The sequence below is a fragment of the Aspergillus pseudodeflectus genome (assembly GCF_044049435.1).
Source record: "Aspergillus pseudodeflectus strain CBS 756.74 chromosome Unknown BJX68scaffold_42, whole genome shotgun sequence".
Taxonomy (NCBI): Eukaryota; Fungi; Ascomycota; class Eurotiomycetes; order Eurotiales; family Aspergillaceae; genus Aspergillus; species Aspergillus pseudodeflectus.
This window is the reverse complement of record NW_027263818.1, coordinates 183,846-197,788: the sequence shown is the minus strand read 5'-3', so window position 1 is coordinate 197,788 and position 13,943 is coordinate 183,846. Positions and strand designations below refer to the sequence as shown.

Here is a 13,943-nt window from a genome sequence, read left to right as displayed (position 1 = left end):
CCATCGATATTACAGCCAGATTTCACTTGGTCACGGCGGATGCAATCTGCAATATAATAAACCACCCCTCAAGTACCAGCTGCGCCCAGCAAATGCACCAGAATACTCTGGGGTATTATTCACAAGTTCCTCTATTACTTCTCTCGATGGTACTGCTCTTGGTTTGGCCTTCTGTTTAACGCAAACATTATTTAGTTGCCATTCGGCCTTGTCATGAAATGGACGGACCGGACAAGTGTCGAGGAAGTAGTCTCAATGCAAATAGCAAGATCCGCTGGAATCCCTGTACCAAAGTTATCAGCTGCGGTGAACACTTAGACGGGCCTTATAACCAAAGATTTTCAATTTTAATGACAAGGTTACCTGGTGTTTCTCTTGAGAACTTGAATGATACACTTCAGGTTAATGCCGAGGAGCCTTGGCTGGAAGAGTTAAGGTCACGTATTACCTCTATGCGCTTATAGCGTCCTTTGGGTTTAGAGATGATTTGCTCTCCCATTAGAACTCGATTACGGAGTTCACAAGTTCCAGGTCACATTATGGGTCCTTTTTCTAACCTAGTGGCCTTTTACAGCTATCTCTTTGCCCCAGCTTCAGCCCATTCGTTTGAATCCAACGCGGAATATCAGAAGACTCTTTCACGCGCAAAGAAGTTATAGAATCCTCAGCATAGAATTGTGTTCACTCTTGGCTACTTCAAAGCGCATAACATTCTAGTTGGTGATGACGGGCATTTATCTGGTTTTCTCGATTGGGAGTCCGCAGGTTGGTATCCCGAGTGTTGGGAGTTGACTACGGCGATGCGTTTTGGGAAAGATAGCTGGTGGTTTCAAGTGGCCTCCTGGATGGGTGGAAGGCAATATTTGGATGAGCTGGACCCCGATGTGGCTTTGAATCTATTAACTGTCGACTCTTATATAGCCCTTTAGTAACTAGTGCTTATAAATCTAATCTGATAATGTGACTGCTAAGAAAGATACACGCATTGGCTTGATGAAGTCTGATAATGATGACGATTCACGAACAAGACATTTCTCGCTGAATAGAGATGTGTGATATTGATTTCTTGCACCATCACAGCTTACTACGTACGTCAAACCCCCTGTTAAGGTCGACATCACCTCCCGTATATCCCCTTAATTTGCCATGAAAACTCTCCATAGACCCATCAGACAAAACCGGCGCCGTACAGTATTCCGCAACACCCAACCCATCAAGTAACTGCTCAAGCATAGGCGCAGCACTATCAAGGGCCCCTAACTCACGCGCAAACTGCATCTCACGCGAAAGCCCACCCTTCTCGACATACCACGCCGAATCCCCTCGTATAACTCCAGCCTCGTAGATTGCAAGCAGAGTAGATGGCACGTCCGCAGATAGCGCCGCCTCATACGCCATTCGCTGGCCGGCGGATTCGACGAGGAACTGGCAGCGCGGGAGCAGAGTGCGGTTGAACTCTTCGCTTCTATGGCCGGCTCTCATATTTTTGAGTAATGCGCGGCTTTCGTCAAAGACGGCGCGCTCATGTTTTGCGAGGGGGCGTTCGGGATTCCGGGCGGGTGGGAGTTCATACCGGCCCAGAAGGAGCTCGGATGCGAGGCCTGGGATAGTTTCAAAATCAGTGGGTGTGCAAATCATGCGCTGCTTGCTCGCGCTACGTTGGTGCTCACGTATACAAATCGTCAGGACATCGCCCTCCGAGATGGAGATACCACGACACTCGAGCTGCGATTCAATAATGTGGTTATGCTCGTACAGCCCCTGGGCACCGCACCGTTCCGCCAGCGTATACAGGCTCTCCTGCGTAGCCTTGGCCACCGTCGCTTTGAAACAAGTTGCAATGCCATGTCGCACGCTAGCCTCGAGACCCGTGTCTGAGAACCGCTCGGTAGCTTCCAAAAGCCAGGCGTCGAATACAGCTATCTGCGCCAGCGTGTGAAGAATGGGTATCTGCTGTGTGCGGAACGAGATGATGGGTATGGGGACACGACCATCGGGTCCGTGGATCATCCGACGGAGGCTGTATTTCCCGGCTACGAACGCGCAGCGTTTCAGGACGGGAATCATTGCGGATGATATGGCCAGGGTCCCAACGCTGATCCTGGAGATAACGGAAAGGAAATTGGCGCGGGCGTTGGCGGGCTTGTCAAGGGAGCCCAGGAGAGCTGAGCTAGGCAGGTTTACCTGGTTGAATGTGGTGATGGAGTGGTCAAGCATTTTTGGGCCTGCTCGGCGTGGCATGACCCTTTTGGTTTGTTAGTCTTTGACTGGATAGGTGCGGATACAATCCAGAAAGATCTATGAATGTACCTCAAGGTGATCCCGGCACTCATCCGAGTCCCATCATTGATATGCACAATGAAAGGTCTGACTCCTCGATCCTCACCACCAACGATAAGCTTTGCAAGTACCAAGCCCACGCGTGGGTGGCCACGTATTGGAGATGTCGGAGGCATAAATCTTCGTGGATGAGAATCATTCTAGATTTATGTATATTGGAAGAGGCTTACTTGGCCGCATTTGCATGAGGGGTATGCAAGACGAAAGATCCATCGGCGAGCAATGTCGCAGTCGTCTCGAGATGCTTTGCGTCTAAACCATGGCCAAGCTCTGTGAGGAGAAACTGGGCACTATTTGGTAGCTCCTTAGTTGTAGTCCCTGAATTACAATAATGGGTAGTCACTAACTTGACATCAAAATTCAAGATCCTATCCAGAAGACTTTGATGCTCCGGGTGCTCAGGGATAAAAGGAGCCAGTGTACCTGCAACCAAGTTGCATTGGATGGTCACTAAGGAAAATGCCGCAATGTCAAAGGCACAAATGTTGTCTCGGTGGAAAGCCCAGAATTTGGGTGTGAGGTGAAGAATGTCCGACACGGTAAACTCTGGCAATCGTTAGGTGATCTTGATCTCACTAGTCTTGTGGGGGGATTGCTACTGCAGGCTCTTCCAACCTCGCGGGAGCGGTCATAGCTCGCTTGAAGTTGCTCTGTTTCACTCAAGGTGTGCCATGGTTGCTTGAATAGAGGAGTTTCAAGATGAGAATTATCAGACATGGCGATGCTGTCTCAAAAAGGTTATTTTAGTAAGAAAAGGACAATAGAACCTTCGACAGAGACGGCCCGGCAATAGAAGCTTCATCCAAAGGTTCTTTTATAGAGATTCAAGGGCTCCGCAGCAAACACCACACCAGTGTTGGAAGAAGGAGATACTTATCGTACCACCACTGCGCCTAGCAGCTCGAATTGCTAGTCACCAAGGCGAAGTTTTGAACAATGGTTCCACAAACATGACAGAGTATATGACGTCCAAGCCCCGCTACATTAACCAGTACGCCGGCGCGCCACAAGGGGCTATTAAAGACCAGCACGTCATCATATATCGAAGTTATACGGGTAGGAGATTCGTGCAACTACTTAATTTGCAGACATAGATGGTTCGAGCCATAGCGGGAATGGTAACTGATAAGGATAAATAAGCATGTCACCGTATAGCTGCTCATTTGCTGGGCCTTAGCGGTCAACAGGTTGTCTCCTTGGACCATCAGTTGAGTTATTTTCTGGTCTTACGCCCCGGAGTTGTGCCTCTAGCCTGTGCGTCAGAATGGCAAAAAGGGGGCAAAAACTGTCTGATCATAACGTCTCGGGTCCGCATGCCTTAACCATTACGACAAAGACCAAGCAGGGTACCCAGGGGTCGGTCGCATCATATCGGGCGAGATTTGCTGGGTACCGTGGCTTATGAGTTGCCATTATTGCTATATAGCCTGTGATGAGATAGTGAGAACGTAACTGAGGACCAGCTTGCATCAGTGAGGGTACATAAACCAGAGATTGGGTAGACGTGGCATCTATTTAGGCTTCATGCTTGTACCACGGATACTATCAAACAAACCCACTTGCCTTGTGGTAGAAAGTTACCATTGTAGATGTACCGGGGCGGTTGTTGTCCCCACGCAAGATATAGAGCGTTGTGCACAACCTACGATTATCCACAACTTCGAAGTCTGTACGGCTCGAAATACATGGAACAACACCTTCTGGCACAGACAGCTCTTGTCTTGACTGAAGACGCGGATGGCAATCCACGAGTCGTCAATTTTCGGAACAGCCAAGCCAAGTCTAAGTTCAGCGTCAGGATACTATCATCCTGACTCCACCAGTACCCACCGGCGTAGTGTCAAAGTAGCCACTCTTGATAATATGACCTCTTTCTCCATTGTTCAAATTCACAGCTGTGGTGCAAATACTATCGGGCTCACCTTCGCTTCTGGCTCCATATCCTTGCAACGTTAGTGGTTGTACAAGCAGAATTGTCAGACGGACAGAAATTTTCCGTTCATCAAAGTTGAAAGATTCCAAGATGATTTGTCTTTACATGTTGTTGATTTCCTCTGCGATCCTCTTGCCTCTGTACATGGAATGGCACTACCGAACACGCCGCTACCCTCCAGGGCCGCGGCCCCTCCCACTCATTGGCAACCTACATCAAATCCCCCGCAAGAACCAGTGGCGGACCTTCAAGAAATGGCATGAAATCTACGGGCCGATCATCTCTGTCTACATCGGACAGCGTCTGATGATCATCCTGGGCTCGCACGACTGCGCCCATGACCTGCTGGTCAAAAAGGGCTCCATCTATAGCTCTCGCCCGGAGTACTTTGCCGACGGCGTTGGGAGCGGCGGTTTCCACGTTGTTGCTCTGCCGTACGGACAGCAGTGGCGGAGCCAGCGGACTGTCCTGGACTCGTTCCTCAGCGCCGGGCCCTGCAGTCGCTACCGTTTGCTGCAAGATGTGGAGAGTAAGCAGCTGGTGCACGATCTGCTTTCGAGCAATGACTTTGCGACGTGTTTCCACCGGTTCGCGGCTAGTCTGACACATGCGTTGGCGTATGGGAGGCGGATGAGCCGCGGTGATGAAGAGGAGATTGTCGAGATCGATGGAATCATGAGAGAGATCTTGGAGCATGTCACCTTGCCCGCAGTGGCGTTTCCAATTCTCGACTACCTCCCGCCAATACTTGCTCTGTGGAAGAGGAAGGCTAGCGACCTGTTTGCGAAACAGGACAAGGTTTTTACGGCAAGTCTCAAGGCGGCCCTGCACAGAGAGTGCTGGAGCTGGAGCCGTGAGGCTACCCACACAAAGTTAGCTGCTGAGGATCAAGACCCGAAGGCTATGGCTTACACAGTTGGAGTGAATTACGAAGCTGGAAGCGATACGACTGCATTTGTGCTGGAGGTATTCGTTTTGGCCGCCCTTCTTCATCCAGAGGCTGTCTCAGAGGCACAAGAGGAATTGGACACTGTTACGGGGGCGGATATGCCGGGCTGGGACGACCTCCCTCGTCTACCATATCTCCAGGCTTTCGTCAAGGAGGTCCTACGCTGGAGGCCCGTCGTCCCAGGTGGGATACACCATCTGACCACTAAGCAAGACCACTACATGGGGTACGAGATTCCAGCCGACACACCAATCATACCCAATCACTGGTCACTGGAATTCGATAGCAGATTGTTTCCCAATCCCAAGTCTTTCATACCGGAGCGGTGGCTCGAGAGCCCGGGTTTACCATGCAGTGCGTTTGGTTTCGGGCGCAGAGTATGTCCTGGGAAGAACCTGGCACTAAATTCCTTGAAAATCGTCATGGCTCGTATACTGTGGGCGTTTGACATTCGGTCCGCTGATGAGATGGGGGGAAAGTCGGAGCTTCCAGATTCGCGGGATATGACCCAGGGCATCAGTTCTCGGCCAGCCCCTTTCCGGGCCTTATTCTATTGTCGGAGCGAGCAGCGACGGCAAGTTATTGAGGATGAATGGGTGGCCTGTGAAAAGGATATTCAAGTTCTTATGGAGCAGGTAAAGAGTAATCCAGGGTAGGGCTACATGTCATAGCATACTTGGATACGTGGTGGTTACAGTATCTAATGATAAAGGACGCTTTACTTCTTCTATAATCTCTCATTTTCTTTGCCCCTGGTAAGACGGTTTTAGTATTCTGGCTTTGAACTCTCGGGTAGAGCATATCCTTGACCATATGTATTGCATAGCAATAGCTTTATGTATTCCTGACTACTTTAGGCGGCAGACTCTAGCCATGTTCTGTCATTAATTGCTGAAAACCGCCCAAAGTTCATTTATCATTGCATCCTTTCGTGCTAGGGAGCAGAGCACGTCTATCCTCGTCCTCACTCCTCCTCGATTGCTCGAGGCCTTGATCAGCCTCGCCATGTCTATTTGCAGCGTCACGATCACCTTGGTCCTCCTTCTCCTCCTCATCGTCGTCGTCATCAACAGGTCCCAGATCAAAATCAGACGCTTCCAGGCTCTTATACTCCACTCTCCGCCGCCGACGGATGAAAACCATGACGCCAGACGCAATTATCAGCATCAGCATCAAAATGCCCGATCCCGCGCCTAGTAGAGCTAGCGCGGTTGACGATAGTCCACGGGCCCGGGCATTAGTTGTAGGTTTCTTCTTCGTGTTCGTCTTGTTCAAGAGAGATGAGGAGGATTTGAGACCAAGCTCAGCGGACACGGCCGAGTTATAGCTCTCCGTTCGTATGCCCGTGGCATCGAGGTCGATGATTTCGCTGGATCGGAGGACGTCCCCTTGTGCATCAAGTGCTTCGGCCCATAGATATCGATAGGTTTCTTCATATGCGATTGTGAGTTCTGTCTCGAAGCCCGTCCGTGGCGAGGCCACTAGCAGAACCTCTTTTTCTTCTTCTTCATCATCATCCTCCTCCCCCACAACCGAGCCGCGCCCTCGAAGCACCCACCCCGCCACCTCCGTCGCCCCATTCCAGCTGGCATAGACCACCAGCGTACTATTACTGCTCCCACTGTCCCCCTCATCCCCATCCCCATCCTCGTCTTCGCCACTCTGCCTCCAGGCCAGAGCAACTTCTGGATCCCACCACGGCATCGCCACCCAGTCCATCTTATACGCACGATAATTATCCAATGCATCGGGGATATCCGCACTATGCCACGGCGAGAACTGGACGTCGAGAACCGTTTCTCCTGTCGCCGTGTGTTCTGTAAAGGTCGGGCAGCGGCCCCAGCCGATGAAGACGTTGCCAACGTCGGAACTAGCAGATGGTGAGAATTGTGACGCATCCAGCACCTGCACGCTCCCCTGGCTCTGCGCCTGCAGATGCACCGGATGCACAAACTCCCGTAGAAGCTGCGCCGTAGGCGGGTACACGGCCGTATCCAGCGCAACGTGCAGACCACGCGAGCAGTTCGTCCTGCACTCGCCGTGGCTGGTCGTCTTGACGTGGTTGTCGAAGAAGGTCATCTGCGACTCGTTGGTCCCCGGGACTAAGCGCGCGTGGTGCTGCCAGGCCATGGTGAGGAGTGGTTGTTGGATCGGAGAAGAGGAGTTGGTAGCATTGGGCGGCTGCACTTCGGCAAAGTCGTTCTGTGCGCCGCCGAGGGTCCAGATTATCGCGCCGGTTGTGCCGTGGATTAGATGGATTGAGTGTGTGTGGCGGATTGATACGAGGTAGTTCCCTGCTTGCGTCTGTTCGTGTTAATGTTAAAATCGGCTTTTGACGGTTCTCATGTACGGAGTGGAGGGTTACCTTTTCAATACTGTTAACATGATACGCATCCCACAGCCGCCCCATGGGCTCATACGAGTCCAGCGGGTTAACATGCTCCAACGCCCGCCAGTCAAAAAGCACCTCGTTCGTCTCAAGGTCAATCTCCTGAACGACGCCGTCGAGAATCTCAATCTCCAGCCCGTCGGGCAGGGGATAATCCCAGCCATAGATCTCTCGAAAATCATCCCCGCGCATGCGGATCCGATTCACACCGGTAACCAGCGCCGTCCCGTTTCCTGCAAGCGCAAACTCATGCAGGTCCGCATGGACACCGTTGAGGTCCTGCGCGGACACTTTATAGGCTAGACGATATGTATCGTCAAACGCAAGCCCATACCCATCACCAATCCCATCGCCTTTATCGCCCGCCCAGAAGGTTAGATACTTCTTCCCACGATCCTCCTGAACGCGTGTCCCAAAGACATTCGTGAAGCTGCGATTCATATACACGGCGCTCAGGTCCCGCGCATCGAGAATCAGCGGCGACGAAAGCGGCGAGGAGTCGTTGCCGTCGTGCTTGAGGAAGATGTGTGAGCCTGTCGTCGAGATGGCGTCTGGGCTCCAGGTGTTGATTTGCAGGAGAGGCGCGTATTCGTCGCTTGAGCGGAATTCGAGGTGTGGGCGATGGCCGAGGGCGCCGGTGTTGTACAGGTCGGTGTCTGTGGAGATGTAGTCGGCTTGTACTAGGACCGCCTGCGCGAGCGCTAGGCCGGTCCAGCATCTCCAGACGAAGCGATGAGCCATGAGCGAAAAGAGACTCTTGTCAGGTTTGTCGCATGGTTGGAAGCTGTGAAGCGCAGAGGATGAAGCAGAAATCCTCGAGCAAGACTGGTGCGCAAGCGCACAGCACAGACGACATGACTTGCGTATGTTTCGTGGGGAACGGCCGGGGACATGGGAAAAGTCTTCGTATCTTGAATCCAATTCTTCTACTTGGACAAAGCGAATAGTCTCGTGAGGTTCTTTCGAAATGGTCAAGTGTGGGCCCTTTTGTGCCCGCGCGTCGTCATCGGGATACGTACTCCACCACTGGATTAGGGCTAGTTGGGGGCAAATCTGGAGATCAGGCGATGCATTCGGCTATCTAATCCGAAAACTAGTCGTTATCGATACGGCTTGTTTATGGGATCCTACTCCCATTAGGCAGTGTGTGTAGCTATACAAGGTTAGGGTTTGGAGGAGGCAGCTGGCTCCAGTACAGGATAAATGTCTCATTGAACATATTTCACCACGATGCAATACACTCACTAAACTTACTTCTATCCCCACACAGATTAGCTTACACAAGTCTGGGTAAGAGGATGAACTCAATTATGGCCCCCGCGGCTTCGACGTTCCTCGTCGTTGACAGACTATCTAAATGGAAAGTAGGTGTTGTGGAACTTGGAATATTACCTTGCCTCGTGCTTGGGTTTGGTGGGTGATCGGAGTTTGTCCCCGTAGTACTAGATATATTGATCTCGAAACGTCATATTTTCCATCACATTACCATTAACCCCATCTAGTCATGACTAGACAGCTGCATTCTTCTCCTCAGCAGCCCTCTGCTCCTCAGCGACAAGGTCGGCCGGGATCCGGTCAGGCGTCGTGTTGACCAGCATAATCATCGGAAGCAGCGAAACACCTAGAAGAGCAAACGTCACACAGCTAGAGCAACGTTAGTCACTTTCCCCCCAACATATATAAGGAGGAAGGTAAACTCACAACCCAATCAACGGATTACTCGTCGTCTGCGTATTCATTCCATACGCAATCGCCTGTCCCACAGCCTCAATGCACCTAAACGCCGCGCCATTGCGCACATTCTCCTGCGCGTCCCTCGCGAAACTCGACAGCAGCCAGTACATGTAGCTCTGGCTGAGCGGGCCCGTCGTCTGGATGAAGAAGTACGGCAGGAACGATTTCGCGTATAGGCCGTCGGACCAGTCAATGTGGCCTGGGTTGTTGGAGTTAAAGCGCGTTTGCATGATGATGCTCCAGATGTACACGCCAATGTTAAGGATTACAACAACATACAGCCCGAGTTGCGCGCGGCGCCGTTGGGACAGGGATTTCATGTCAAGGATGAAGCCAAGGCCAAAGCAACCGATACTATACAAGAAAATTGGTTAGGAGTGGTCTTGCGGAGGGGAATCAGGTAGGGGAGATGCAGGACGTACATGCAGAACAAGGGCGAGATAAGCGAGGAGAGAGCGCGGGCGCGCACGGAGAAGTAGGTTCCTAGGTAGGTAGACCAGGTACCACTATTCAACTCTTAGTATTTTGTCTGTGTTGAGACTAAGGTAATGGAGGCGTACCTGTAGAAGAAAGACCAAAGGGCCCATCCAGAAGAAAGCACGACGAGCTTCGAGGTCATAGTCTTCGCGATCTGGCGGAATTCCATCTTCATTGACAGAGTCTCAGAGGTGACAATCTTTGTGCCGTCAGATCGAACGACGTCTTGAAATGGAACGATAAGGAGCGCGAATGGCAGACTTGGTAGGGTTAGCACGGATTTCTGTCTCCTGGTCATGGCGTGGTCTTACGCAATGCATTCAATGATAAGGAAGGCAATATATGTATCAGGGCTGACTCCGCTGTCAACTCCCGCTTCATGGTTCTTTGCCAGACTACATAACGTCAGTCAAGGCCACAATAAGAGGAGGAGCCTCGCGAAACTTACTTAATAGAGCCTCCAACCAGCTGTCCTAGATTGCGAGAGACAATCCACAGAGCGAGGTACTTTCCACGAGCGCCCGAAGGAGCAAGTGTCATGATGGCACCAGCTTCGGCGACATACCAGCATGCTGTTCCAATACCGCTGATAGCGCCACTAAGAATGAGGTACTGCAGCACGGTAAGCTGTTAGTTTTGGCTACTCACGGGCGGTGGTGGTGGTGATGGTGATAATGTTGAGATTCAGTGACTCACCCATTGGTTTCCAAACTTGCTGTTGCAGTAGTAGGCCGAGCCCTCGATAGGGAATGACATGGAACCGATCACCAAAGCCCATTTCACACCAATCTTGTTGACGATAGGACCACCCATGAAACAGACTTTATGCACGTTGTTAGCATTGGAGCTTTCCGCGCCGAGGGAAGAATGTACCAATTGCAAGCATAGCGTATAGAATGGCATTCGCGATGTTCGAGACATGGGGAGTTGCAAGACCACCACCACCGAGACCTGGAGCAGTCAGTATCTCAAGACGCAGGGGCGACGAGATGTGGTGGCATACCGGTGATTGCATCGGCCATGGCCGGCCCACAGAACGCCTGGACACTCAGGAGAATCATCTGCGTCAAGCTGTGCCGCCACACTCGCTTCCAGAGAGGGAGATTGTATGCGTCCATGTTGAGCACTTCGCCTTGGGCACCTTCGAGGGCAGGGACAGGCTCATCAGCGGGGTTTTTCGTGTCGGCCATTGCAGATTATCGCGCAGTCTTCTGTAGCACGCACAGACTAAAAGTTGAAAAATCGTAATCCTGCGACCCCAACTCGCACCTCCACGATATTTATACACGGGCGGGTGACATACCCTCGGTATCAGCGCTCCTATCCGACCAGAGTAAACCTACCCTTATCTGTTCCCCACATTCTCCAACACGCGGTAGTCGGTGCCATGGGGTTGTCGCCAGGGCGTGGAAGGTCCAGGCGACACACTAGCGCCGGCCAGCCTCCGCTCCGGGATCGCGCGCCACTGCCTCCAACTGCCGCCGGAAGGTCCAGGCGATCGTGCTGCGCCCGCTCCGAAAGCACTCGAGACATTGGCTGCTGACGTCCAATTGCGATGGCAAAGAGCAGGCATATGACTGTCCAATATGTCTCTATCTCGCTTCTTATCACCTTTGATACGTTTATCTGAGATAGCCAGTTTCTCGGCAGTTATCTGTGGGCCGGCGCCTGATGTCGCATCCATACTTGGATGACTCCGTGGACGAGGCTCCACCGCGCCCGCGCACTCACATGACATGGCATGATCGACTGGAGATGCAGCTTTGTTATTGCTTATTACCCTGAATGTCCCTATCGTGTTCCATTAATTATCTCAAGTTCTTATCTGCATCATTCATTATCAACATCCAACCTCCCAAGGTTGTGAACCCACCGGCCTCAGTTCCTCTTCCAAGTGGTCACCAAACGCCAACATGGTAAATAGGAGAAGGTTACACTCATTCCTTATATCAAAGTGTTTCCAACGATAAACACTGACGCCGTACACTCAAAGCCATACGCTTCGCTTCCTGAATCCCAGTGACTTCTCCAATCATCTTCAATTTCAATGCAACCCAAACGCGCGAGGCATCGTCCGCAGTACGCGCCATCCCTGCAATGTAAAGGGGCCACAATAAATGCAAGATTCGAGCTGCGCGCAAGTCGCTCGATTTCCCGGCTTTGTTACAACCATGGAGTATATATGGGACGCTGTAGCATATATCGGTGGTGTTTTCCTCTATCACCGTGTCTGATGCATGGAGTAGGTGTGTGTACGATATTAATGGAGGTAAGAACGGCAATGTTGGCTGAGAAGACGGTCTGTGGGGGTGTTTCGATAACGTTTCGATGAGGGCCTGGCGGAGAGTAATGCGCGCGCAGCGCTGCAGATTCCAAGTGTGGGCGATCTCGACGCTAGTATATGTGTCGTATCGCCCCCTGTACGCCTCGGTTGCTCTCGGCTCGTCTGGGTCGGTCAAAGTGGTATACTTGTACTCGGCTGGGAGGGTTTGTGTCCAGCACTCGAGGTCTGCATCAATCGACAAAAGTGCAGAGATATAAGGTGCTAAATCTTTTTCACGCATGATTTCTTCCTTGCCCGAGGCTATAATCGCGCAGACACTGACAATCATGTCTGCTAGCCTAGTAGCCGGCTCTTCATGCACTGTTTCATACTTTCGAGCATCGGCCATCAAGTTGATCAATGAGATGGGTACCCGCACCCCGCGCTGGAGGCAGTTTATAAGCTAACCACAAAGTCAGAAAAATATCATGGACGAGATTTCGAGAGCACCTCACGACTTCAGTAGTTAGGTTGAGAAAAATGCATCGACTGATCCTGTTGCGTAACTGGGCAGCCCCTCGGAGCTGTATCAACGCCAGAGCTCCATCCACGTGCCTATCCCACGGGTTTGAATCGTCATCAAAATCAGACGTGACGGTCTAGTCGAGGCCGTTAACATGCGAAATCGTCCTACAACATTGGCAGAAAAAAAAGCCACACTCACTTCATGCAACGCTAGAAGCATCACAGCGACAAGCATCTGGTCAGACGCTGCCTCAGTTGGGTCCTCCAGTGCCGCGCGTATATCGCAAAGGGCGCGAGAAAACGTCCGGCTCGCTGCTTGGGTCAATGTAGGTGCACTTTCAACATATGCCAGGCTAATCAGTCCAACTGCAGTGATGAGACTAGCCAAATATCCGGACCCGGTTGCCCTTGCATAGATAATACTGAGACAGTCGGGGTGACTGTAGGTCTGGGAAGAGCCGTGCACGGCATAATGATGGAAAAAGAAATGCAGAGCCTGGTCTTCTAGTGGTATTTCAATTCTGAGCCAGGGTCCATGCCTGGGTCGCTCCTTGGAGTGGTAAACCTGCGCCGGCTGGGATGGTCTGGGTCCTGCAGAGCCACCCTGGTTGCCGTCAAACGAGATATGAAGCGCGTTGTTTTCGGAAAAGAGCGGGATCTTGCCCAGAGTCTCGGCAGTCTGGTCTTGGATGGTAAGATAGTTTGCATCTCGGTATCCATCACATGTAGAGCCAGCTCTGACGCACTGACGACATGCTGGTCTCGACAAGTCGCACTGGTCCCCATGGAATCATGTTAGTTACGCTACAGGATCCGGTTAGAATCTGAGGACATGTATGAAGTAGGATACCTTTCTTCTCTTGATTCGACATTCCGAGCACGCTTTACTAGGCTTTCCACGATAGACCATGGTGCCACATGATTTCTTTGCTAGATAGCAAGACGGTTGTCGTTGACGTTCTGGAAGTCGCCAGGCGGAGCATCCCACCGGAATGCCCACATCTTGACCAAATTTCTTCCATGCTTTATAATCACACAACTACCAGAACAAGACTAGTTGGGAGATTCTGTCGAGCTGGTTACTGAATCTAGAATAGCCGGATTTGCCCCCCAGGGCCAAGCACGACCATGTGGGCACTATACCTTTATTCATCGCTTCCAGCCAGCGACGCATCTAGTAGAAGATTGATATCCTCGAGCTGTATGCCGTTTCTGGTAGAGCGAGGAGGACCCATGTGTGGCTACACAGGTCACCCTGTTGCATGGTCAGCTACTTAAAGCGCTCCAATTCCCTCCAAGTTTCTCTCTACAGGAGAATCTCAGATCTCGCAAG

At 51.6% G+C, this 13,943-nt stretch overlaps 5 protein-coding genes across 5 annotated transcripts; 1 reads left to right on the top strand and 4 right to left on the bottom strand.

The window, feature by feature from the left end:
- Positions 1-552: 552 nt before the first annotated feature.
- On the bottom strand, positions 553-3,057 carry BJX68DRAFT_277839 (acyl-CoA dehydrogenase NM domain-like protein; the record flags this gene model as incomplete). Its single annotated transcript, XM_071048402.1, has 7 exons — positions 553-591; positions 1,093-1,601; positions 1,671-2,245; positions 2,311-2,460; positions 2,511-2,630; positions 2,688-2,886; positions 2,940-3,057. The coding sequence occupies 7 exons, from the start codon at positions 3,055-3,057 to the stop codon at positions 553-555; spliced, it is 1,710 nt and encodes a 569-aa protein (XP_070896037.1).
- A 1,360-nt stretch (positions 3,058-4,417) lies between these two features.
- On the top strand, positions 4,418-5,878 carry BJX68DRAFT_257208 (cytochrome P450; the record flags this gene model as incomplete). Its single annotated transcript, XM_071043303.1, has 1 exon — positions 4,418-5,878. One exon carries the CDS (start codon positions 4,418-4,420, stop codon positions 5,876-5,878), a length of 1,461 nt encoding a protein of 486 aa, XP_070896036.1.
- Positions 5,879-5,998: 120 nt separating this feature from the next.
- Positions 5,999-8,646, bottom strand: BJX68DRAFT_243276 (ASST-domain-containing protein). Its single transcript, XM_071041130.1, has 2 exons — positions 7,588-8,646; positions 5,999-7,526 (listed from the first exon to the last, which is right to left on the bottom strand). The coding sequence occupies exons 1-2, from the start codon at positions 8,350-8,352 to the stop codon at positions 6,132-6,134; spliced, it is 2,160 nt and encodes a 719-aa protein (XP_070896035.1). The 5' UTR covers positions 8,353-8,646; the 3' UTR covers positions 5,999-6,131.
- Positions 8,647-8,840: 194 nt separating this feature from the next.
- On the bottom strand, positions 8,841-11,012 carry BJX68DRAFT_277837 (major facilitator superfamily domain-containing protein; the record flags this gene model as incomplete). Its single annotated transcript, XM_071048401.1, has 9 exons — positions 8,841-9,255; positions 9,313-9,699; positions 9,768-9,851; positions 9,906-10,082; positions 10,134-10,217; positions 10,271-10,434; positions 10,519-10,643; positions 10,696-10,773; positions 10,826-11,012. The coding sequence occupies 9 exons, from the start codon at positions 11,010-11,012 to the stop codon at positions 9,120-9,122; spliced, it is 1,422 nt and encodes a 473-aa protein (XP_070896034.1). The 3' UTR covers positions 8,841-9,119.
- Positions 11,013-11,771: 759 nt separating this feature from the next.
- Positions 11,772-13,520, bottom strand: BJX68DRAFT_257205 (Zn(II)2Cys6 transcription factor; the record flags this gene model as incomplete). The annotated part of the gene is made up of 4 exons (XM_071043302.1): positions 11,772-12,548; positions 12,601-12,744; positions 12,810-13,385; positions 13,461-13,520. 4 exons carry the CDS (start codon positions 13,518-13,520, stop codon positions 11,772-11,774), a joined length of 1,557 nt encoding a protein of 518 aa, XP_070896033.1.
- Between the last annotated feature and the right edge of the window lie 423 nt (positions 13,521-13,943).

Coding starts and splice junctions, on each gene's coding strand:
- BJX68DRAFT_243276 (XM_071041130.1), bottom strand. CDS start 8,352: ATGGCTCATCGCTTCGTCTGGAGATGCTGGACCGGCCTAGCGCTCGCG. Junction 7,527..7,587: donor ATGTTAACAGTATTGAAAAG/GTAACCCTCCAC, acceptor TAACACGAACAG/ACGCAAGCAGGGAACTACCT.